The sequence below is a fragment of the Trichosurus vulpecula genome, chromosome 3 (assembly GCF_011100635.1).
Source record: "Trichosurus vulpecula isolate mTriVul1 chromosome 3, mTriVul1.pri, whole genome shotgun sequence".
NCBI lineage: Eukaryota > Metazoa > Chordata > Mammalia > Diprotodontia > Phalangeridae > Trichosurus > Trichosurus vulpecula.
Window position 1 is genome coordinate 419,869,765 of NC_050575.1, and position 22,943 is coordinate 419,892,707.

The window sequence follows — 22,943 nt, forward strand, 5'->3', positions numbered from 1 at the left end:
GAAACTTCAGCTTCCTGGGACCTGACCATCTCTAAGGCTACCAGTACTGTTCATTGGGCCAGGACTGCTGGACCCTGCCTCTTGGGATCAACACTTAGGGGAGTTAACCAAGCTCTTGTCATGGTCCCAACATCCTCTAAGCCCTAGAAAGGCCTCCAAGGAAAGATGTGACCTCCAAGATTCCTTCCTGCTCTGAATCAGTGGCCCTAAGGGGGAAGGGGGATGGGTCAAGGCTCAGCTCACTCAGAAGACAGATAGGAAGAAATTCACCATCTTTTCCCTGAGGTTACAGCCTCAAAGATGGTGGGAGGAGGCCTCTGAATCCAAACTCTGCAATAAAACCTGCCTAAACATTCCAGATCCAGCTGGGGGGAAGGAGGGGCCAACAATCCACACATTCTGATGAATCAAAAACCCTTCCAGAAAGCAGGAGTGATATGTCCAGGGACCTGGGAGTCAAAAGACCTGACTTCCAACAGGTTCTACCTCTTCCCAGGCCTGTGCTTTTAGTCAAGTTACTGCTTCCCCTTGCACCTCAGTTTCCCCATCTGTAAAAAAAATAGGGAAAATGATGTGCTGACAGTCTTGGTACCTTCAGGAGTCATTCTGAGAAAAAGCTCTTTTGTAATCGGCCAGAGGCTGCCTTAAGCACTGTATCTGGAGGGGGGATGTGCCCTCAGCTTTCCAGTGTTCAATGCCTAGCCCTCATTCCAGTTCCAAACCGAGCACTTATAAAAAATCCAAGGCTGGACCATGGTGAAATGCTGATGCTGGCCAACTGCCGGGCAGCAGGTTAATCCAGGCTGAGCCTATTTCTGCAGATTTTGTATTTTCCAGGACTACTGGGGACACACACACACACACACACACACACACACACACACACACACACACACACACACCAGTCCTCATTCAGGGTCAAATCCGAAAAGCGGATGCCTTCCTCCTCCCCCTCTACCAAGCTCAAAGCCAGACCTGTTCATTCTTTCGCCAGCTGTGCCCATGCCGTGGCTCTCCACTAACTTCCCTTTAAACCTTAAAGGGAGCCTGGTCGAATTGGCACAACTGGTGAAGGCAGGGGAGGGAACAGAAGGAGGGGGGCTGACATGGGAAAGAAAGGGAGGGCGGGAGGCCTGTGTGCAGGTGGCGGCAGCAGCCCCAGCCTCTTCCTAAACGGAGGTGTGCCTGGGGCTTTTTACCCTTCCCCATTGTGCAAAGGGGCCAGAGAGGGAAGGAGGGCCCCGGACAACCCAACAGCCAGATTTCCAGGTTCCTTTGCAAAGCCTGCTTCCGAACAAAGCTCTCCCACCGGTACTGCTGCAGGAGACTGGGAGGAAAGGACCAAGCCATACCCTTGAGCAAACACCTTCTCGAGCTCTGTGCCACAGTTTCCCTATCTGTAAAATGAGCAGTATTGGCTCAGAGAGTTAGCTAAGGCCCCTTCCAGCTCTGACATTGTGTGATTCTAGAAGCATTGTCTTAAAATGAGTGGGGGATTCCCTCCTCTACGGGGGGTGGGGGAAGGGATGCGGGGTTTGGAGACGCTGGAGAGGGGGTGGAAGGTTGACTTCCAGGATCTGTCCTGCTGCAGACGTCCTCTCGCACTTTTTCAATAAAAGCCTGCCTGAGTCTGGACATATGGTCCCCCTCTCTTCCTTACGCAGCGCTCCCTCCTTCTCAGAGCGACTCTGCCTGGAACGCCCCCGGTATAGAGTCTGCCCTATTGTCTGAAGTGGCCAGGAAAGTTCTTAGCTAGTCCTACGTTAAAATAATAATAACAATAATAAAATTAAAATAGGCACCAAGGGATTTCCTCCTAGCCCAAGAGTTTGGCTGTATGAGTGTGCGGGTCTCCCTCCCTTAAAAGCACGGAATTGGCACGGGGGAAGAGGGCGTTTTGGGGGCCAAGGGGTGAGTTTTACCTTACACACGAGCTCTTCTCCACTGTGCAGATGCACAGCCCGAAAAACGTGGTCTCCCTCCAGAGGTTCTAGCAATAAATATTTCCCGATGCAGGAAACGCAATGCGACAAGTTGGGAGCCTCCGGCGGGCTCGGGGAGCCGAGGTTAGGGCTGAAGCTCTGGCTGGGCTCGGTGGACCTCAGGGACGACAGCTCTTCAAAATCCTGGGTTTTGGTCCGCGGTCTCCCATAGCGTGAGATTGTGATCGGGGTGGATCTTTGTATGTTCATGAGGGTGGCGATCACACGCAAACAACAAAACCCGGTGGGGACGGGTTACAATCGCTGGCGAGTCCGGCTGCAGGCGCCTTTGTGTTAGAGATTAAAAAGGGGTGGGGGGGAAGTGAGGGTAGAGAAGAGAAGAGAGGGAAGGGGAGGGGGCTGCGTGCAGGAAGAGTTAGGAAATCCGAGGGGCAAAGAAAGAGCCGGGTAGCTTGGACACCTCTGCCGCTGGGAAAGCGGGTCCGGGGAGCACTTTCTCCGCAGGCGGGCGGGTCGGCGAGCGGCCCCTTTTGTTCCCAGCACGGAACAACGCCGCCGCCGCTGCCGCCGCCGCCGCCGCTGCGGGCGATGGACTGAAACCGCCGTTCAAACGCTGATTTTTTTTTTTTTTAATGTTTCTGAACGTGCGCGGCGAGGGAAACAAAGTAGCCGGCTTCAGAACGCAGCGAACTGCAACGTTCGACTGTCTCTGGGGAGCCTGAGGGAGGATTCCGAGGCGAGGAAAGAAAGTCCGAGCTGCAGCAGTGGCCGGAGGGAGGCAGGGTCCGAGGCCGTGCGGTCAGCGGGCCCAGGGTCCAGGCTGCCAGAGGACCGTATTAAAAAAAAAGGAAGGAAGGAAGAAAAGTCAAAGCCCAAACAGCGTGGAAAGAAACAAGAAAGCTGCAGCCTGCGAGGCTCCGCAACTCCGAGCACAGCATACAGGATCCGTGGGTCCCCCTCCTCCTTTTTTTTTTTGGTGGGGGGCGTGGGGAGGCGAGGAGAGAAGTTGTCTACGTTTTGACTGTAGATGGCGTCTTCACCTTTTCCCAGCGAGAGAAGGCTCCCCTCAAACGCTCCACTAACTAGCGAGGGAGCATTGAACTTGTGGCGGTCGGACAGACGGACAGACAGACCGGCGGGTGGGTGGACAGACGGACCGACTGGCGCGCGGGCGCACAGCACAGCCAACAAAAGCGGCTTCTGAAGTGGCGACTGGACGCGAGCCTGGCGGCCCAGCCCACTTCGTGGGGCGCTCAGCCCGGGGCGTCCTCGGCCGGAGAAGGAGAGCCTGGATTCAGAGGAGGCTCATGCCTCTCCACCTCTGGCCCCTGCAGCTGTCGCCTCTAGTGCTGTCCTCAACTCCCTGGAGCGAGTCTGGAAGAGGCAGGGGCTCTCCCCGTGCTTCCGTGCCGGCGCGAGCCTCCCAGAGGCCCCTCCGGGGCTCTTAGCCCAGTGGCCGCACACACCCCTAGCGTGGGGTGGAAGGGACCGGACAGAGGGCTGTCCAACTCCAAGCCCCCGCTTCTCAGCTCAGGCCCAGATGGCTCGTCCTCCCGAGCAGGTCTCGCACCGCTCTGGATCTCTAGCTCTCTGTCTCTTCTCTGCCTGTCCAGAAGCAAGGGTTGCTTTGCCTGTCTGCCGCGATGCGAGTCCTGGGCTCTTTCCTTGTGTCCCCTCTCCAGAGCCCAAGGCGGAAATTCTCCGGGGTGGGGGGGAGGGCAATGGTAGGAGGGGGTCTTGACAGTTTGAAAAAAAACAGGCGAGAGGCCCCTCTGGGACTCTGCTGGGGGGCGAGTATGAGGCGCCTCGGTGCGGAGGGAAGCGAAGGGGCACCCAGAGTGCCCGGGGCCGAGCCCTAGCTCAAGAAGCCTGCATCGCCGCCACGGTCGGTATTAATAGCTCCTTACGTGGCCGGGAATCTCTTGTCTGACTATGTCAGTGTGTGTGTTTGTGTGTATTTGTGTGTGTGTGTGTGTGTGTGTGTGTGTGTGTGTGTGTGTGTGTGTGTGTGTGTGTGAGAGAGAGGGAGAGAGAGAGAGAGGGAGAGACACTGTGTGAGGGAGGCTGTGCGCGCGCCGGTGTGAGCCCCGCTGTACGCGCGCACCCGGCAGTCTGGCTCGGCCTCCCCCCGGGGGCTCCCCAGTCAATGTCACCAGCACGGCCCTCCCCCCCGCCCCAGCGGCTCCGCGGGGCTTCCCAGGCTTAGGGGGCTGGCCCTGGCCCCGCCCCGCCCCCAGACGCTCGCTGTTCATTGAGCCGCCGGCCCGTCAATCAGTGCCGAGGAGAGGGGATGCCACTCCGCTCTCGCTCTCGGGTCGCCGCCGCCTGCTTGGGCTCTGGCTGGGGGACCCGGACCCGCGGCGTAGGGTCAGCCCATGGAGGTATCCTTCCGCGGCCGGCTTTGTGCGGGGCAGAAAAGGGGCAGCTGGGGATGCACTGAGGCACACGTGCCCAGCCCCGCGGTCTAGCAGGCGGGCGGCGCTGCCCGGACTTCTGCCACTGCAGCCGAGGCTGGCCACGGGGCCTGGCCCGTAGCAGCCTGCTGACCCCCTTTCCCTCCACCCCTTTCTTTCCTTCCCGCCTTTCCTTTACTCCCTTTAATTACCCCTTAGGGGTCTTCCCACCTGCCCTGAACCTACCCAGCAGGCATGCATTCTTAGCACATTTGCTCCCTTCCTACTGGTCTCTTGCCCCCACCCCCGCAGCTGCCCAGATGTGGCAGTGACTGGCCCGGTGAGGGGTGGGGATAGGGACTGGTTGTATTTGTTCCTAAGGAGGGAGAAGAGAGTCAAGGACTGTGATCCTAGCTCATTGAGTATTGGCACGCCCCCCCCCCCCCCCCCAGGCGCTGCGTGGTTGCAAAGACCTAGGGCCTTCTCCATTTCTTTGTCATTTTCTTCCCCTTCAAAGAAGAAATCAGATTTTCTAGGCAGCTTGGATGGAGAAAACTTACAGCCCAGTCTTTTCCTTCTTAATTTAGGAAGTTCTGCTCTGGAGCTCATTTGAAGAAGCGGTTTTAAACCTTGGAGGCGAAAAAAGTAAGCAGAACTTTTGTATTTACACATAAGCTCTGGAATGGGTGCAGCCCCTGCCCCTTACTCCAGAGACTACGTGCCCTGAACATTGTGGCTGTTGCAGAATTAAAGTCATGAATGGGCAGGTGGCATTCTGTTTCTGCTTCGCTCCAGCCAGATGTTAGGCAAGGGAAACCTAGCCACTCGTGCATGCAGGCTATTTTAAGTGGCCACTAGGTATGCTGAAATGCAACCTGGAAGAGTGGACAGAGTCAGAAAGACTAGGAATATTGCAGATAGGGCTTTACAGATTGGATCCTCAGAATAACCCTAGGAGGTAGATGTTATTATCATCCTTTTTTTTTTTTAACAGATGGGGAAAATGAGACAGGTTAATTGTCTTCCCCAGGGTCACATCTAGTCTTTAAGACTCCAAGTCCAGCATTTGTTCTATTGTGCTGTCTCCTGCTGCTTTGTGGCCAGAATTCTTTGGCCAAGGTCACCCAAAGAAAAGCATCTTTACTGGGATTCATCCACATCTTCTGATTCCAATCACAGGCTTTTTTTTTTTTTCCAAAAGGAGATCTAGTCATGACTAAATTACTTATATTTCTGTTGGCCTTGTATTTTTCACAAAGTATTACCATTCCCATCTTAGAGATGGTGAAGCAGAGACTCAGTGAGCCTGTCAAAGTATCTTTCTCACAAGGCTGAACAGTTCATAGGATCATAGATCTGGAGCTGGAGAGGCCTTGGAGTTCATCTCTGATCCTTCATGACCCACCAAAGGGATGTGGCTTGCCAAAGAGCACCCTGTTAGCCATAGAGGCAAAATTCAAACCCAGCTCATCAGACTCCAAAGCCCTTACTCATCATGCCAGATGATGGCTGCTCCCTAGGTAAGTGTCTGAGCTGGGACCTGACAAGAATAAATCTCCACAGTCCCTAACTTTCTTTCCTTCCTCTCTCCCTCCCTTCCCTTCCCTTCTGTTCTCTTCCCCTTCCCTCTTTCCTTTTTTTCTTTCCTTCCTCTTTTCTTTCCTTTCTTCCTCCCTTCCTCCCTCCGTTCCTTCCTTCCTTCCTTCCTTCCTTCCTTCCTTCCTTCCTTCCTTCATTCCTTCCTTCCTTCCTTCCTTCCTTCTTTCCTTCCTTCATTCTATCTTTCCTTCATCACTCTCTCCTTAATTTCTTCCCTAAGGTCCTTTTGGAATCAGAGAAGCAAAAGGATTTGAGGCTGGTAAGCTCTCTCTGCCCACACTGGCTCGCTGTCCCCCAAAAGGAAGTGGCTCTGTCTTATCTGAAAGGATGAAGGAGCCCCCTTTTATGGCCAGAGGTGGCACCCAAAGCCCAAAATTTCCTGTAAAGTGCTGGGACCCCTCCAGCCCAGAGTCATCTATGCTGGCCTAAGAGGCTATCACAAACTGCCAAGGATCCTGGAGATCTGTAGGGACTGGGCTTAGAACAGTGTTTCAGATCCAGACAAACAGTTCCTAGCCAGGTGACCCATTCAAAGGTGAGCTCCTTGAGGGAAGGGACCTTGTTTTTGCCTTTTGATTATTATCACTAGCATTTAGCAGAGGGGCCTCTCCACAAATGTTTGTCGAATGCTTGACAGACCACAGAAGTCACCTTAACTTCTGGGACCTTATGCAGACTAGGGCAAATATTACCTATATGACCAACCCCAGGGGGCTATCATGGGGAGGAGGCTTTGAAGGTTAGAGAAAAGTGGCATTATTATCCATTAGAAAGCTACCAACATCAGATGATTTTCTCCTGCAAGAGTACCCTTGTTCCCCTCCACTAAATAAAAAACAGAGACAGATGAGATATGGAGAAACAGGCCAAGTGAGGTCCCTTCCAGCTTCATCTAAATCCATGATCCCATAATTGAATCTGACACATACATGAAAGGGATCCCCACTATATCATACCTGAGAGATTTTAAAAGGGGGAACCCATCTCCTTCCACTTGGGGGCAGCTCTCATTAAGAAGTTTTTCCTCATATCAAACTTAACTGGGTTCTTCACACTTTCCCCGCTTTGCTCCTGTCTCTGCCCCCTGGGGCTAAGCAGAAAGAGGCTGAGCCCTGCCCCACTTGACAGTCCTGGTACTTCAGCACAGCTATGCTCCCTCCCTGCCTCCCCTACTAGGGCCAGTTTTCTCTTCTCCAGGATCTGAATGCCCAGTGGGTATGTGAATGTTCAGAAGAAGTGCCATGTAACGGAGAACAAGAAAGACAAGGAATCAGTATTAACTTGGGAAAGCCTATAAGACCTAATGCCATGAGAACCATTTACCCAGTGACCACAATGTAAAGTAAAACATCCCTAAGAAGCAGTCGAATTCATATTAATATAATAACAAATCTTGATTCCAGAAGACTGGTGATGAAACCCATTTCACTCTCTAGAGGTTGTGGGATCCAGGTGTGCAATCTTGTATATACTGCCAAGGTTGATGTGGAGTTTTATTCTGCTTTGCTGTCTCTCTAATTTAGGATGGTGTTAAGAGGTATTGGGGTAATCAGAAAGTAGCAATTGTGCGAAACAAAGCATTGATAAAATATTTTTAAAATAAATTTATTTTAATGAGCAAAAATCAACTTTCTTTCCTCTCTGCCCACCCCACTCACATTGTAAAGAAAAGAAAAAACAACACCCTCATAACAAGTAGGCATAGTCAGGCAAAACAATTCTCTTCATTGACCATGTCCAAAATTATATATTTCAATCTGCACCTAGAGTCTCTAACCTCTCTCTTAGGAAGTCTTCAGCAATTATGATAAGTCATTGCTTGGCTGGGAGTTCTTAAGGCCTTCAGAGTTATAAAATTTTGTGGTATTTAAAGAAGAAACAAACGACACAATACAGACAATAACCAGAGGTCCTGGAAAGACCACTGGAGGAAAACCTACAACCTGTTCTGAATGCAAGACACTGGGGTTCTTGTCCTTACTTACCTGTGACTTTGAGTGGACCTTGAGTAAGGATCCTTCCCTTTTTCATCCTGTTTCCTCATTTATAAAACAGAAATAAGGATATTTGCAATTAGCTAGTCCTGAATTTATCCGAAGGCCAAGCTGGAGTGCAGCCATACCGTTGCCCAAGCTGTACAGGGATATCAGACAGGCCCCTGTTGAATATCCAGAGGCCTCTCATGTGTTTCAGATGTGTTTCAACACTCAGCATCATCTGTGATCTCCTCCACACAGATACTCCCACCAACATTCACTCCACCATGCCTGCACATCCAGGTACCTGTTGTGCGTATCTTCTTATGGCTCCTCCCTAGGGCCTCTGGGTACATATCCACAAAGCATGTGGGCTGCCCATTATCCCTTCCTTTCTTTAGAGAATCTCCTTCACTCTTCCCCAAAGTCATGGATCTTTCAGACTCTGATGACTCTTTGTCCTTCATACCATGTCCGGCTACTTTTCTCACTGGATTGGCAGCATGGAGCAGCTTGCTTACCTCCATACACATCTCCATTTCCTTTTGGCACTGAAGACCCCCAGGCACTGATGTATTTCAATGTCCTGTCATGATCTCAGGGGCCCAGGGCATACAAAATCCTCCAAATAGCCTTGGTTTGGGAGCAGTCAAATAGAGTGAAGCACATGGAAAGTATAAAATGTAAATGCAAATTTTTTTTATGAATTCCCATGCCCATTTTCACCATTGTCCATCCCCTCCCTCCCCTGAACTAAACACTGGTTTATTAAAAGATTAAGGTCACAAAGTGCAAGAGAAACCAAGCCAAGGGCCCTGACAGAGAGCCAGAAATGCATCAACCCTTTTACTATGGGGAGCAAGCCCTGCGTTTAGAGGCTTTGGGAGGGAAGGGATGGGGAGGGACATTGATTTGGCTACTTCTACCTCTGGAGACCTGAGGCTTCTCCTGTAGCCCAGGAGGCCACTGGACAGGAGGATCTCTTCAGGCCTTTCCAGCTCAGAGCCTTTAAGCCTAGTCCTAGGAGGGACCTTCAAATGCTGGGGGTCCTTGGGGGTGGCCATGAGCACAAGTTCTGGATGATCACTGATCACCCAACAGCATGTGGAGAGCCTTAAAGCAACGCCTGGGAAATAGATATACATATATAGAGATAGACACACACTTGTATACATACACGTGCATACATGTATATATATTTAAAACCTTGGAAATATACGCTTTGTTCACAATGATATATGTACATATATACATGTGTACATGTATATATATACAGATATGTATTATTAAATAAGAGGTCTGCAAGTAGAGAGTATCTGTTCACATGAGAATGTTATAAGGTATTCCTGATCAGGTAGAGAAGGAAGGTAGGAAGGAAGGAAGGAAGAGATGGAGGGAAGGAAGGAGGGAGGGAGGAAGGAAGGAGGGAGGGAAAGAAGGAAGGAAGGAAGGAGAGAAGGAGAAAGGGAAGAAGGAAGGAAGGACTTTTAAAGCACCTAATTATTATCAGGCGCTATGCTTATTTTCCCATCTGATCCTCATAACAACTCTGGGAGGTCAGTGTTTTTATTATCCACATTTTACAGATGAGGGAACATACAAACAGTGGTCAGGTGACTTGCCCAAGGGTCATAGAGCTAGTGAGACACAGCTAGGTGTTTCCAGCCAGATTTGAACTCGTCTTCCTGATTTCAAGCCTGTACTCTATGCATTGCACCATCTAGTGATTTGCAGATGACTGCCAAAGTATCATCCAGCTTTTAGGATTTTATAGAATTTCACAAGATCTTGAAACTGGGACATCTCTAATTACCTCATTTCACAGGTGAACCAACCAACCAAACCCATGAGAGAGGAGAAACAGCTTGTTTGAGGTCACCCAGCTATTAAAGAGTAGAATCAGCATCGTATTCAGGTCCGTACTAATTGACTCAAAATCCACACAAATCTATACTATATGGTTCTAAAGAAAGATTTTGCTCTTTGTATCCCATATGAAACTAACTCTCACAATCATATCCCACCATTCACAAGGGCAACCCACCTCTATCTCCAGTCTGTGGATAGCAGTTCAGCCCTACTTCAGCCTGTTAGTGAATCTGGGTTCTCATCTATGTGGCATTCCCCACTTCCACTGGTGCCCCTCCAACATCCTAATCTAGTGTTTTATACTGACTTGGAGGTGACATTGTTCTTTTTTGAAAAATATAATTAAATACACATATATATGTGTATACATACATATATATATATGTATGTATTCAATTATCGAGCATTTATTCTTTTCTCCCTCCCCTCCCCAATGAGTTGGAAGGGGGAACAAAATTCTTGTAGCAAATGCCAAGAGTACCTAGTCAAGTGTCCCACAGTGACCCTGGTTGACACTGAGTTCTTAAAGGTTCTGCCAGAATAATTTTAGCTCTGGAAGCTCCCACCTCACCCCTTACCCCCAGGCTGAAAGTCTTTGGGTACAATGGATGGTGTGCAAGAATGTGGGCCAAGTATGGAGACCCCAAGTCAAGCATGCCACTGGCCTTTTGCATCCCACATTTTATGGCAGAACATAGGGATAGATACAATCTTGGTTCTGAACGCCAACTAGCAGAGCATGGAATGACTCCTACCTCTCAGGTTGTTCACTAGATGACGAACACTTTGACCGTAACAACCACCAAAAACTGAAGAGAGCCTCACTCCAGGGTGGCTGTTGACATTTGAAGTCATGGTGTCAGAGTGATTGGAAGAAAGGGCAAAGGGTTCTAAGAATCCATTCTCTCAAAAGCCAGATGGAATGAGAAGCGGAAGTCTTTAAGCAGAGGTTGGATTGGCTTGTGGTAGGGATTCCTTTTGGGTTGTGGGTTGACTGGGCAAGGTCAAAGAATTAATATGTATTTATTAAACTCCTGCTATGTAGCACACTGCGCTAAATGCTAGGGATACAAATACCAGCAATGGGCTCAAATCTATCCAGGGAAATGATAATAGTGTTTGTAGAGCACCTACTATGTGCCAGACACTGTGATAAACGCTTTACAAATCTTATCTCATTTGATCCCCATAACAACCATGTGAAGTAGGTGCTTTTATTATCCCCATTTTATGGCTGAAGAGACTGATACACAAAAAGGTTAAGTGACTAGCCCAAGGTCACTAGTAAGGTCTTTCTGACTCCAGGCCCACTGTTCCACCTAGATGCCCTGGTATATACAAATATAAAGGAATTCAGGTGGCAAAAGTATTGGCAGCTGGAGAGATACAGAAAGGCCTCTGGTAATAGGTGGTGGTACTTGGGCTGAGCTTGGAAGGGAGATAGGGATTCTAAGAGGAAGAGGTGAGGAGGATGTTCATTTCAGAGACTGAAGATAATGCAAAAAGACAGAGATGGGAGATTGATCAGTGTCTGTAAGGAAAAGCAAGAAGACAGTGGATCATGGAGCCCATGACATGGATTTAAACCTAATTAGGCGAAAAAGGAACCTTCAAGACAGATAGTGAAGGGCTGTAAATGTCACCCAAAGAATTTGCTTTTGCTTCTAGAGGCGCAAGGGATCCACTGGAATTAACTGAAGGAGTGATGAGGTCAAATCAATACTATAGGATTCTTGCTTGATGGCTGGTAAGGTCAATTCTGATACCTCAATGCAGTGATTCTGAAATTCTGTGATTTGAACCATATCCATATTAACCTTAGTATCCCCTCTCTCTCCCACCACCTTGTATTTATTTCTACTTAATCTTTTCATATTCATTACATAGATATGAATATATGGATATATATGTGTGTGTACATATACATGTGCAGATAAGTATACACAAGCATATATATAATACGTGCGTATATGTGAGTGCATATATCTATACCTATGTCTACATTTTTATCTATGTCTATATCAATATCAATGTCTATATGTCTATATATCTATGTCTGTCTATATCAATATCTATGTCTATAACAATATCTGTCTATATCTATATCAGTATTTATGTCCATAACTATATCATTATGTTTATATAATACCTATATCTTGTCTATGTCTATATCAACATCTATATCTATTTCTATATCATATCTATGTCTATATCTATGTCTGTTTATATCTATATAGATACCCATGTCTATATCTATGTCTGTTTATATCAGTATCTATGTCTATATGTCTGTATATGTTTGTCTATATCAATCCCTATATCTATAACAGTATCTATGTCTACATCAATATCAATATCTATGTCTATATCAATATTTATGTCTATATCTATATTTATATCATATATATATATTGTCTATTTCTATATCAACATCTATGTCTATTTCTATATCATGATCTATGTTTATGTCTATACAGATGTCCATGTGTATATCTGTCTATGTTTATGTCAATATCTATGTCTATATCTGTCTATATTTACAACAATATCTATGTCTATACCTATATCAATATCCACATCTATTGCATCTATATCTTGTCTGTTTATGTCAACATCTATGTCTATATCAATATCTATATCAATATCTATATCCATGTCTATATCTTGTCTATGTTTTTATCAAAATCTTTATCTATTTCTATATCAGTATGTATGTCCCTATCACTATCTGTTTATATAAATATCCATGTCTATATCTAAGTCTATGTTTATGTCAATATTGATCTCCATATGTCCATATATCTATATTTGTCTATATCAGTATCGAGTACTATAACAATATGTATGTCCACATCAAGGTCACTATCTATGTCTATATCAATGTCTATGTCTATATCTATATTAATATCCATATCTATGTCTATATCTGTATCTGTCTGTATCATTATCTATGTTTATATCATATCTTGTGTATATCTATATCAACATCAATATCTATTTCTATATCTATATCACTGTTTATATCATATCTATATCTTTTCGGTGATTATGTCAATATATATGTCTGTATCAAAATCTATATTTATGCTTATGTCAATATCTATGTCCTTATCTCCTCATAAGAATGTTAAGCGCCATATGAATATGGATTGTTTCATGCTTTCTTTGTACAGGGAACTTCATCGTCTTTCCCAGCATATAATAGTTACATAATCATGTTTATGGATTGCTTGGACTATACTCACCTGGGTACCTGTTGTATCTACACTTCTTACCACCCCAAAAAATGTAAGCTCACTGAGGGCAAGGCCTATCTTGCTCTTAAACCTAGCACAACACAAGAGTCTGGCACACGGTAGGTGCCTGATGTTTTTGGAATTTAATTGAATCAACTATTTAGTGAAGACTGGAAGCAATAGCAAGCATCTTGTGGTATAGAGAAAAGAGAACTGGATTTAAAATTAGAAAGCCCTGAGTTTGAATCTTGCCTCAGACCCTTGCTTCCTACCTCTGGGCACATCTTATCACCTTTGGCTGGTTTCCTCATATGGATATGGGCACAGTAGTTGCACCCATCTCACTGGGCTGTTGTGAGGATTGCAAATCCAGAGCCAGAAGGCATCACTGTACGGATGAAGGAACTGTAGTCTGGAGAGAAGTGACTTGCTCACTGTTCGAGCCATGATTTAGGCTTGGGTTTTCTTGGCTCCAGGTCCTTCAAGTGACCCCCCCCCACACACACACACACTCTGGATAGAATGAGATAATCTACGGAGAAGTGCTTTGCAGATCGGAAGCTGATTTCTCAATGAGTCATCGCCCCTATCATCAGCTGCTTTGGAGCATGCTGGAGGACACACGAAAGATTGCCATGAAGATAAAGGCAGCTCATGTATCCCAAGCTGGCACAGAAGAAGTGCAGACTTTCTCCACCATACTTAACAGGGACCCCAAGCCAAGGTACCCTGGGCTTTGGTTCTTAGACCCTTCAATAAATGTCAGGAGTGTGGGGGGAGATATATGGGAAAATAGGGGAAAAGATTAGGAAACAGAAGAGGCCACAAGAGCTTATAGACAACCCAGAACCCTCAAGTCTGAGTATCATGAATACTTCCTTCAAGGAAAGTCAGAAGGCTCTATGCCTAGTGATAGCACACACACACACACACACACACACACACACACACACACACACACGCATGCGCGCACGCGCACGCACACACACACACACGAAACTGATGGTGCCTCACTAAATAAATGGTTGGTTATTGATGTGAGAGCCATTTGTAAATCAGTTGTCTTCGCAGAAGCAGACCATCCACCCCTTATAGCTAAAAAATAAATAGTCCAGATGTGGTCTGATCCAGGTGGAGTACCTGATTGTCAGCCCCTGGTCTGGGACACTCAACCTCTCCTAATTCAGTCTGAGGTTACACGGATACTTTGGCTGCCTTCCTGAAGCCCTCTCCTGTCTGCTTGGCTGTATATGAAAATGTCCTGGACAAAGTTGTTTCTTTGACAAGTTATGGACTGACCATTAGTGTTCCCCACATATGGCTCCCTGAACCAGAGACTATTCCCTGAAAGACTTAACCTTTTCAGTTCTAGAATCCAACCTTGAGACCACGATGTCCTTATTGGTTGGTACCTGCTATGGCCAATACATCTAGCAGACCCATTCATCAAGCATGGTGGATTGATTCACCACTGGCATCGACACCCAAGCTACAGCCTTATACTTGGTCTTGAAAAGAGACAGCAGAACTATATAGGGAGTCAATGAAATGAAGATAAAGACATTTAGGGAGGAGCTGCACAGAGACTTAAACCTTGTCTCCTGGGAGGGAAGCCTTCACATCTGTGAAATTCACCCAGGGTACCATAACATATGATCATAGAATTGAGAGATAGTGGCAGTCAGTACTTTTATTAAGCACCTACTAAGTACCAGGATCTGTAAAAGTTAAAGGCCATCCTCCACTCTCAAGGAGTTCACGGTTTAATTGGGGAGCCAACATGCAAGCAACCATGTGATAGGAGTTTCTGGACCAAGTCAGGAAATGCACGAGTGGAAACCAGTAGCAGAGAAATTTGGACATCTCTGAACCAAGACTCCTGGGTCCAACAAAGAAGCTCTAGGACCTAAAGGGGAGGAACAACAAGAGACAAAGCCTAGATATGGAGGAGCAGTCCTGAACCTTGCCCTTCACTCATAATGTGATTTAGATGGACTGTGAAGGTCTGAGAAGAGAGGTCATCATTCTCTTTTCCCCAAGTGCTTCCCACTAATAGAAAAAAACCCCATCAACCTCAGGATAGCCCTCTAAATCTGTATAGATCCCTAGGGGAGGTATATCTCATCAGAGATTGAGTTATTTGAATCTTGAGCAATTCCAAGGAGAAATATCATGCCTTTTTATGGATTTAGGAATGAGTCATTTTACATTTTTTGTCAGGGTAAATAAAGTATTTCTATATTCGATGGTTTATTAGCCTGGCCATTTGAATAGGAACAAAGGGTCATTTTACCTTTTCTATGGAGACTTAGACATGAGCCCAATTCTGCTTTGCCTAGAAGAAATCCTGGGGAGGGGAGAGGCAAGAAGGGACTCCCCTCTTACCCTAAAATTAAAACAAACCCTTGTAAAACCAACCTTTGGTTCCAAGGCACAGGTTATACATATATATGTATATATAAACACATATACACACACATACATATGTGTGTATGTATATATGTATGTATGTATATGTGTGTGTATATATGTGTGTGTGTGCACATGCATGTGTGTGTATATAATATCCCCTTTGATTTTCACCATTTCTTGAAGAAGTTTAACTGTTGGAAAGGATTCTCCACAAGGAGAAAGGGAAAGAGTCCAGGGATGACCTCAGCTTGAGTGACTAATACTGTCACTATTAAGTCATTTGGTCGGTGGAGGGGATTATTGGGGGGGGCTTAGAGGGGACAAGGAGGCCCATAGTTTTGCAGAAGAAAAAACGAGGCGCAGAGAGGTGACACAATTTAGGCCGTTTCACAAGGGAGTTAGTGGCAACGCTTTTTTAATATTTCTTTTTATTTTATTTTAATTTCTGTAAATTTTAAATTTTACTTTAAACTTAAATACAAGACTCGGGCCTGGCTCTCTATCCGCTACATCACCTAGCTACACTTCTTGGCCTGTAGGATATGTTTAATAATTTGTTTTCATTCATTCATTAATTTATTCATTGATTCTTCCTGCACATTCTAGTATACTAGAATAATAGAAAATAACAAAATAATAGAAAAACTGAATAATATGTGTAGCCAATCAGGGTGATGAGTATGGATGTAGCCTCCAGGAAGATTGTATATAGTAGGACACATTTAGGGCAAAGGATGTTTTGGTCAGCTTATTAGACCCGTTGAAAACCATAAACTCCCACATAGATTTAGAGCTTAGAAATCATGTGGGCATTTCTTTTACAGAAGAGGAAACTGAGTCCTGGGGGCAGGGAGCAGAAAGAGTGATTGATCAGGGTCAGGCAGGTAGTGATGATGGTTCTGGGAGTTAAGCTCTGGCCCAAGGCAATTGTGGCTGCACCGTATTGCTTCGCCAAGGGATGCGAGAAGGGTTGTGACAACTCATCTGTGGTGTGCTTAAGAAAGAGAAGAGAATGGCCTTCAGAGGTCACCACTGCCTAATGCCAAGAGGACAAGGAATCAGGAGACCTGAGTTCCAGCCCACTCTCCATCACTTTCTGGCTGTGTGACCTTGACCAAGTCAATTCATCTTTCCTTAGTACCTTGTTCCCTGAAGGCAAAGCATTAGACCAGTGATCTCTGAGCTTCCATCTAGCTGCAAGGTCTTATTATAGATGATCTGTGATTTATATAGCACTTTAAAGTTTGAACTAGGGGCAGCTCGCTAGCACAGTGGAGAGAGCACTGACCCTGGAGATGGGTGCACCTGAGTTCAAATCCACTGTCAAACATTTACTAACTGTGTGACCCTAGGCTACTCACTTTACCCAGTTTGCCTCAGTTTCCTCATCTTTAAAATGAGCTGAAGAAGGAAATGTCAAACCACTCCAGTATCTTTGCCAAGAAAACCCCAAATGGGGTGACAGAAATGACTCAACGACAATTATGATTTGAAAATCATTTTATTTTTAGCAGCTATTAGTGTAATCGAGTTTTAGTCCCCAGGTGCGGGGAATGGTGACCCAAGCCTCAGGTCCTTCTTACTGTTATTTTCTGAGGTCTGTCCCATGGCCCAAACTTGGGCTTTCTTCTCTACTCCTGACCATGGCTAGGGCCCCCAGCCACACTGTCCCGCAAATGATCTTGCTCCCTGTGGTCCCTCCAGTGGCTGAGAACTATAGCTATTCTCTCTGCCCTAGAAGTGAAACCAGGGATGCTGCTCTCCTGCAGGTGCCCATAGCCAGCAGGGTCCCTGCCCCTCCCTGCTGCACTCACCAGGTGTGTGCTGGCTCCTCCTCCCTGCAGCCACAGCCTGGGACATGTCTGCTCAGCCTCTCTGGACAGTGGAAAGTCCTTCAGTCTTCTCCTCCTCAGCCGTTAGAACCCCACACTGTCCAGGAGGTGAAAATTTCTAAGGCTGAATCTGCCTCCCAACCCAGCTCCCACTATGGCTGGTTGTTTGTTGATTCAGCAAAATAGGCCTGGAGGTGTTTGCACTTCACTCTGGCTGAAACTCTGCCCCTGGGAGTCTGGTCTTTCCTGGGGTCTTCTCAAGTTGTCTTAGGAAAACTACTGCGTTACCCCATGTTTATTTCTGCAGCTCTGAGGCGATGTTCTGTCTTTTTTTGTGTGGAGGAAATTTGGAGAACCAAAAGTTTTCTGACCTCCTGTGCCATCTTCCCAGAATCCTCCAGCAACACTCTTTACTCCCCAGGACAGCCCATCAAATACTCGCGCGTGGCTACCACATCCCCTTTTAATGATTTCTTCTCCAGGTTGGGCATCCCCAGCGATTTTATCTGATCTGTACGTGCCTTGGTTCAAACCCTGCCTCCGGCACTTGTGGGCTCTGTGATCACATTCACAGAGATCAGTTGACGGATCTGCTGAGTAAATGACCGTCTCTCAGTTTTAGGGCAGGAGGACTGAGTCACTAGGTAAGACAGCAAGCCTCAATTTCCTCTTCTACATAATGGGCACAATGATTCTGTTGTTTCTAACTTGCAGCATCCCTTTGAGGCTCCAAAGTAATGGGTCATCTTGGTGGCTGGGTCCCTGAGGGCAAGGACTGTGCCTCCCTCCAGCCCTAGCACAATGTTCTCATTCGCTCACCCCACATCCCAAGCCCTGTCATGTCTAGCATCTCTTGCACCCATCTCCTCAACACCCATGAAGCCACTACCCTGGTGCAGGGCCTCCTCGCCTCTCCCCTGGGCTATTGCAATCACCTCCTGACTGTTCTCTGCTCCTTGGCTCTGCCAGCTCCAATCCGTCCTCAGCTCCCAGAGTGATTCAGTCTGGTAGTGACCTCCCCCACCAACCCCTACTCAGGGACAGTGGCTCCCTATTATCTCCAGGATCAAATCTGATCCCCTTTGTTTAACCTTAGAAGGTCATCTTAACTGCTCTTCCTCATCTTTCCTGTTCTGTAACACTTCATCGTCCTCCCTGATCCAGAGGCAGGATCCTGCTTGCTGCTGCTTGAACAGGATGCGACATAGTATCTCCTGGCTTTGCACTCACTGTCCTTCATACCTGGAATTGTCTGCCCCCTCCCATTTGTCCCTCACTATCCCTGATTTCCTTTAAGATTCCTCTGAATTCCCACTTTCTGTAATAGGACTTTCTCCCCACCCCAGGGTTTTCAGCTTACTTTCCATCTACAATGTTATATCTTGCATGAACCGTGTTATTTGCTTGGCATCTCTCCCATTTAGAATGTTATCCTCTTGAGGCCAAGGACCAGTTTTCCTTTCTCTTTGTATCCCCATTCTTAGCACAGCACTTGGTACCACAGGCTTCATAAATGCTTTGTTGACTGACCTGCTGGATTTGTATTCAGTGGGCCCCCAACCAGGATTATTGGAGTGAAAAGAAGAGGCCTGTTTTATTCAAACATTTCCTTCTGCTCTGTGGCCACCTCTTTAATGAATCTCTGACTTCTGACAATGCCATTTCCCAACCGCAAGGCTTCTATTGTGCTTGCAGAAGCTGGATAATTCAATTTGCCTTCTGTCTCCACAACAAACTCTTGGTTTTGCAATGATGGTCCCCTGCCACCTTGACCAAAAGGTTTAAAGTCATAAATGGGGCAAAGGAGATGTAGACTATTCCTAAATCCAGCAATCAGCAGCCAGAAGCCTTGGTTCAAGGACAAGTGTTCTCTAGTGTCATCACAGAGGATGAGCTATGTCTGAAAATTAATTTTAAAGCTTTTCCTCTGGCATGAGGCTGGCCCCTGGCCCCCACTCTCATCAGCACTATCTTGGACACTGTTTTGATTCTTATGTCCGCCTAAAACATTGCTTTTTGTCCCTGGACCTCTCTCAGTCCCAAGGCCCTTCTGCCCAACTTTTGATCTTGGCATATTCTGACCACAGCTGATATTTTCATGCATACCGCACCCAACTATCGTAGACTACCAGAATTTCAGAATTGGAAGGGTTGTTGGAAGCCGTCTGATCTAATTCATACCTGAGAAAAGAATGCTTTCTTTTAGGTGTCCGACAAATGATCATCCAGCTTCTTCTCGAAGGCCTGTGACAGGGAATTTATTAAATTCTATGGTAGCCATTCCATTGTTGGGCAGCTTTGATTACTAGGAAGTTTTCCTTGCAATCAAGCTTACGTTTGCCTCTGGTCAATTTCCTAGAGTGCTGGGCCTGGGAGTCAGGAAGACCTGAGTTCAAATCCAACCTCAGATGTTTACTAGATGTATGACCCTAGGCAAGTCACTTAACCTGGTTTGCCTCAGTTTCCTCAATTGTAAAATGAGAATAATAAAAGCATCTACCTCCCAGGGTTGTTGCGAGGATCAAATAAGATAATAATTGTATGGTTATAAAACATATTATAATATAAAATAAATTATTATTATCAATAGTAGTAATGATGATAATAATTATTATTATACCTACTTTTAACCCCTGAGGATAAGCAGAAAAGCTCTTCCCCTGATATCCCTTTCAAACTCGAAGGTAGCCATTGGGTCGATCAACGAACAGGCATTCATTAAGCATTTAGTATGTGCCCGGCCCTGTGCTAAGTCCCTCTCAAGCCTGTGCTTCCCTAGGCATCATCACCGTCGTCCTGGCCCAGCACTGCCATCACCACGGTCTCCTCCGTGCCTCTCCGGACACTCCCCAGCTTCTCAGGGTCCCTCCTAGACTGTGGTGCGCAGAACAGAGTGGGGTCTACCACATGACATCTCGTCAGGTTGAATAAGAAGAGTAGGACAATTAAACAAGTTAGTACATCCACAGTCTTGGTGCCGGTTTTTGGAATGTAAAACGGACATTGACAGAATTGGAAAACATCCTAACAAAATCCCAAACAATATTAAAGGAATGCCATAAGAGAGATAGAGGAAGATTGGCCTTTCCTCATCAGACAAGAGGAAGAGGACCGATGATGTTCTCAGAGGACGTGACACATAAATTAAAGTCCTAGATAAATCTTTTTGGAACAAACAAATAGCCTTTCCCTGAACAGGGGTGGACAGGAGGTCCACACCACTGGATTTATCAAACATAACTTCATCTTTATGGGGCTCTCTTTCCTCTTCTTTAAAGGCAGGTTCTTTCCAACTCTCCAAGTTCTCTATGGCTATGTGGACAAAGAAGCATCAGACAAATGGATTTATAAGAACTATTCAGCACGAAGCCATTGCTAACAGAAAACGCCTATAAGGAGGCCAGGATCACGATCAATGTAGATTCTGCTCACAAATAATAGAAATTATACAACACAAGTTGCAAAAACATCAGTGCCTACTGAATACTTACCAAGACAACACGGTGGCTGGTGTTTTATTTAGAAACTTACAACCTTTTATAAACTAACAGATGAAAAATTCCATATTACAAATATAGGACTCAAAATATCCTTAAGAATTCCATAAATAAACTTTTACTAAAGCCAGATCATTATCACAGACAAAACTGTTGTTTACAATCTCCCAGACATGGCATGGATCTTTTAAAATTTCAGATCGACAATTATAATAGTTGTGGCCACATCAAATACTCAAAACTGTCTGAGCCACACAGAATTTAAAAAAAAAAACACTTTTAAAGTATAAAGACTTAGCAAAAGAAATTAAAACCGTATGAGATGAAATAGGATACATATCCTCTTAGCTGTCCTGTCTGCAACTGGAGTTGTCTTGAATATGTATTAATGAGTCCACAGAAGATAAGCTTAAGGCTCAAAATTTTAAATAAATTCTCCAAAACAGTATTTTTGTGCACATGTCAATGCAGTCATTTTCAGAACATTAAGTTCAAAAGAATAATAGCAAGATAGAGACTTGTCCCAGCTCTGCTTCTATTTCAACTTCACTGGAAAAAAAAAAAAAGATGCATATCTCACCTATAACTTACAGTTTCTGAAGATTGTCAAGGGCACTGAAAGGTCAAGTGACTTTCCCATGGTTATTCTGTCAGGGAATATGAAAAGCAGGACCTAAACCCAGATTGTCATGACCCTAAGATCTGTTCTCTCTCAATAGGTATGCTATATCGCTTCTAGCTTTGCATTTAGTAGGTGATTAATAAATTGTTGTTGAGTTTAATTAAATTTCGATGTGTCTGACTCATGGGATGATGGAAAAATTCTGAAGTAGCTTCTGGATTCTCACCCCAGCTCTGCCACTAATGGCTGAGTGACCTTGGGCAGGGCTCAGCCTCCAAGCCAGGGTCCTGGCGCAGAGTCTGGGACTCTCTGGCCTGACTTGCTCTGACTCTCAGAAAGCACAGCCTTTGTTCTCCAGGCTTTGGAACTCTCCCAGGTTTCTTGACAACCCCAGGTAAAGGCCGGGCCCTGCTTATGAATAAAACACTTGAACGGTTTTCCCCCTGCTGAGTTCCTCCCAGGGACGATTGCTCAATATGGTACAGCTGCTCATGAGAAATAAAAACAGACATTCTGTATCCGACTTACAATACAATATTGAATTTCCCTAATGAGATTGAGCTGCTCTCTTGGACTGAGTCAATTTCAACAGGCTGCCTGAGGTTTCGATCTTAATTTCCAGTGGGTGTAACAGGAAGTAGGAGTGTAAAAAACATATATCTGTATCTATCTCTATGTATATTACTAATGTGATTGCTATTTAAAAAAATATTTGGCCAAGATGGTTAAGATATGATTCAGTTCTTGTTCACCAAACTGCTAAATATTACTCAATGCGGGTAGTCACCATATGGCATCACAGAGCTGACATGGCGCTTTGGTGCAAAATATGTCATTGGAGGAAGATGTTTCCTTCTTGAATGTCCTGTGGAGGGGCACGGCCAGACTACCACTGCATGCGACTCGTGCTAGTCAGGTCCTGTGCAAAGAAAAGGGTGCATCGACAGGCCGTGGGAACCTGGCTCGTCCTTGAATGCACTGTCTGATGCTAACGGGAAATCTCAGCAGCGATGGTCGAGTGGGCAGGGCTGAGTATCCGGACACAGATTTCATCTCTAAAGGAAATGAGCGTGGGGAACCGAAGCTCCAGCTGGGAAAGTCTCCATGACTGGAGCCCATGACTAAGAGGAATTCAATTACCTTAGAATTAAAGGAAGCACAGTTTGGGTGACTCAGTTCATTCATCTCCTTGGCTTGGGGTATTGTGCTCAAGCAGATGGAATCCCCATTTTTGACTGAGGAGGAGAATGCTGAGGTGAGGAATGGGACTCAAGAGGAGACAGGTCCTAAGCAGCTGAAAAGAGAGCTGGCCCAGAGCAAAGGATCCCCCCAGAATCCACCCTAGGAAGCACAGTATATTTCTCTAGTGGCTTAGTCATTGCCACTGCCATCCTCATCGTCATCATCATTCACCGCCATCGTCATCATCATGGAACCTCAGAGGTGGGAGGGACCTCAAAGGCCATCCAACCCAAGCTGTACCTTAGCAGGCCCTCTCTACATAGCACCCTCTGCAAGTGGTCATCTGACCTCTACTTCACAAGCTTTACTTTGAATGACATTG

At 46.0% G+C, this 22,943-nt stretch overlaps 1 protein-coding gene and 1 long non-coding RNA gene across 2 annotated transcripts in view; one reads left to right on the forward strand and one right to left on the reverse strand.

Moving 5' to 3' along the window:
• The window catches only part of TRIB2 (tribbles pseudokinase 2), a 40,872-nt gene extending 36,847 nt beyond the window's left edge, over positions 1-4,025 (reverse strand). Inside the window, exon 1 of the mRNA XM_036753086.1 lies at positions 1,923-4,025. Coding sequence (XP_036608981.1) covers positions 1,923-2,192 — 270 coding nt within the window. The 5' untranslated portion in view covers positions 2,193-4,025. The remainder of the gene's footprint in view (positions 1-1,922) is intronic.
• Positions 4,026-4,239: 214 nt separating this feature from the next.
• Positions 4,240-7,425, forward strand: LOC118841110. The gene is made up of 4 exons (XR_005009839.1): positions 4,240-4,324; positions 4,924-4,981; positions 6,156-6,194; positions 7,133-7,425. It is a non-coding gene; the product is annotated as an uncharacterized LOC118841110 (long non-coding RNA).
• The last annotated feature ends 15,518 nt before the right edge of the window (positions 7,426-22,943 follow it).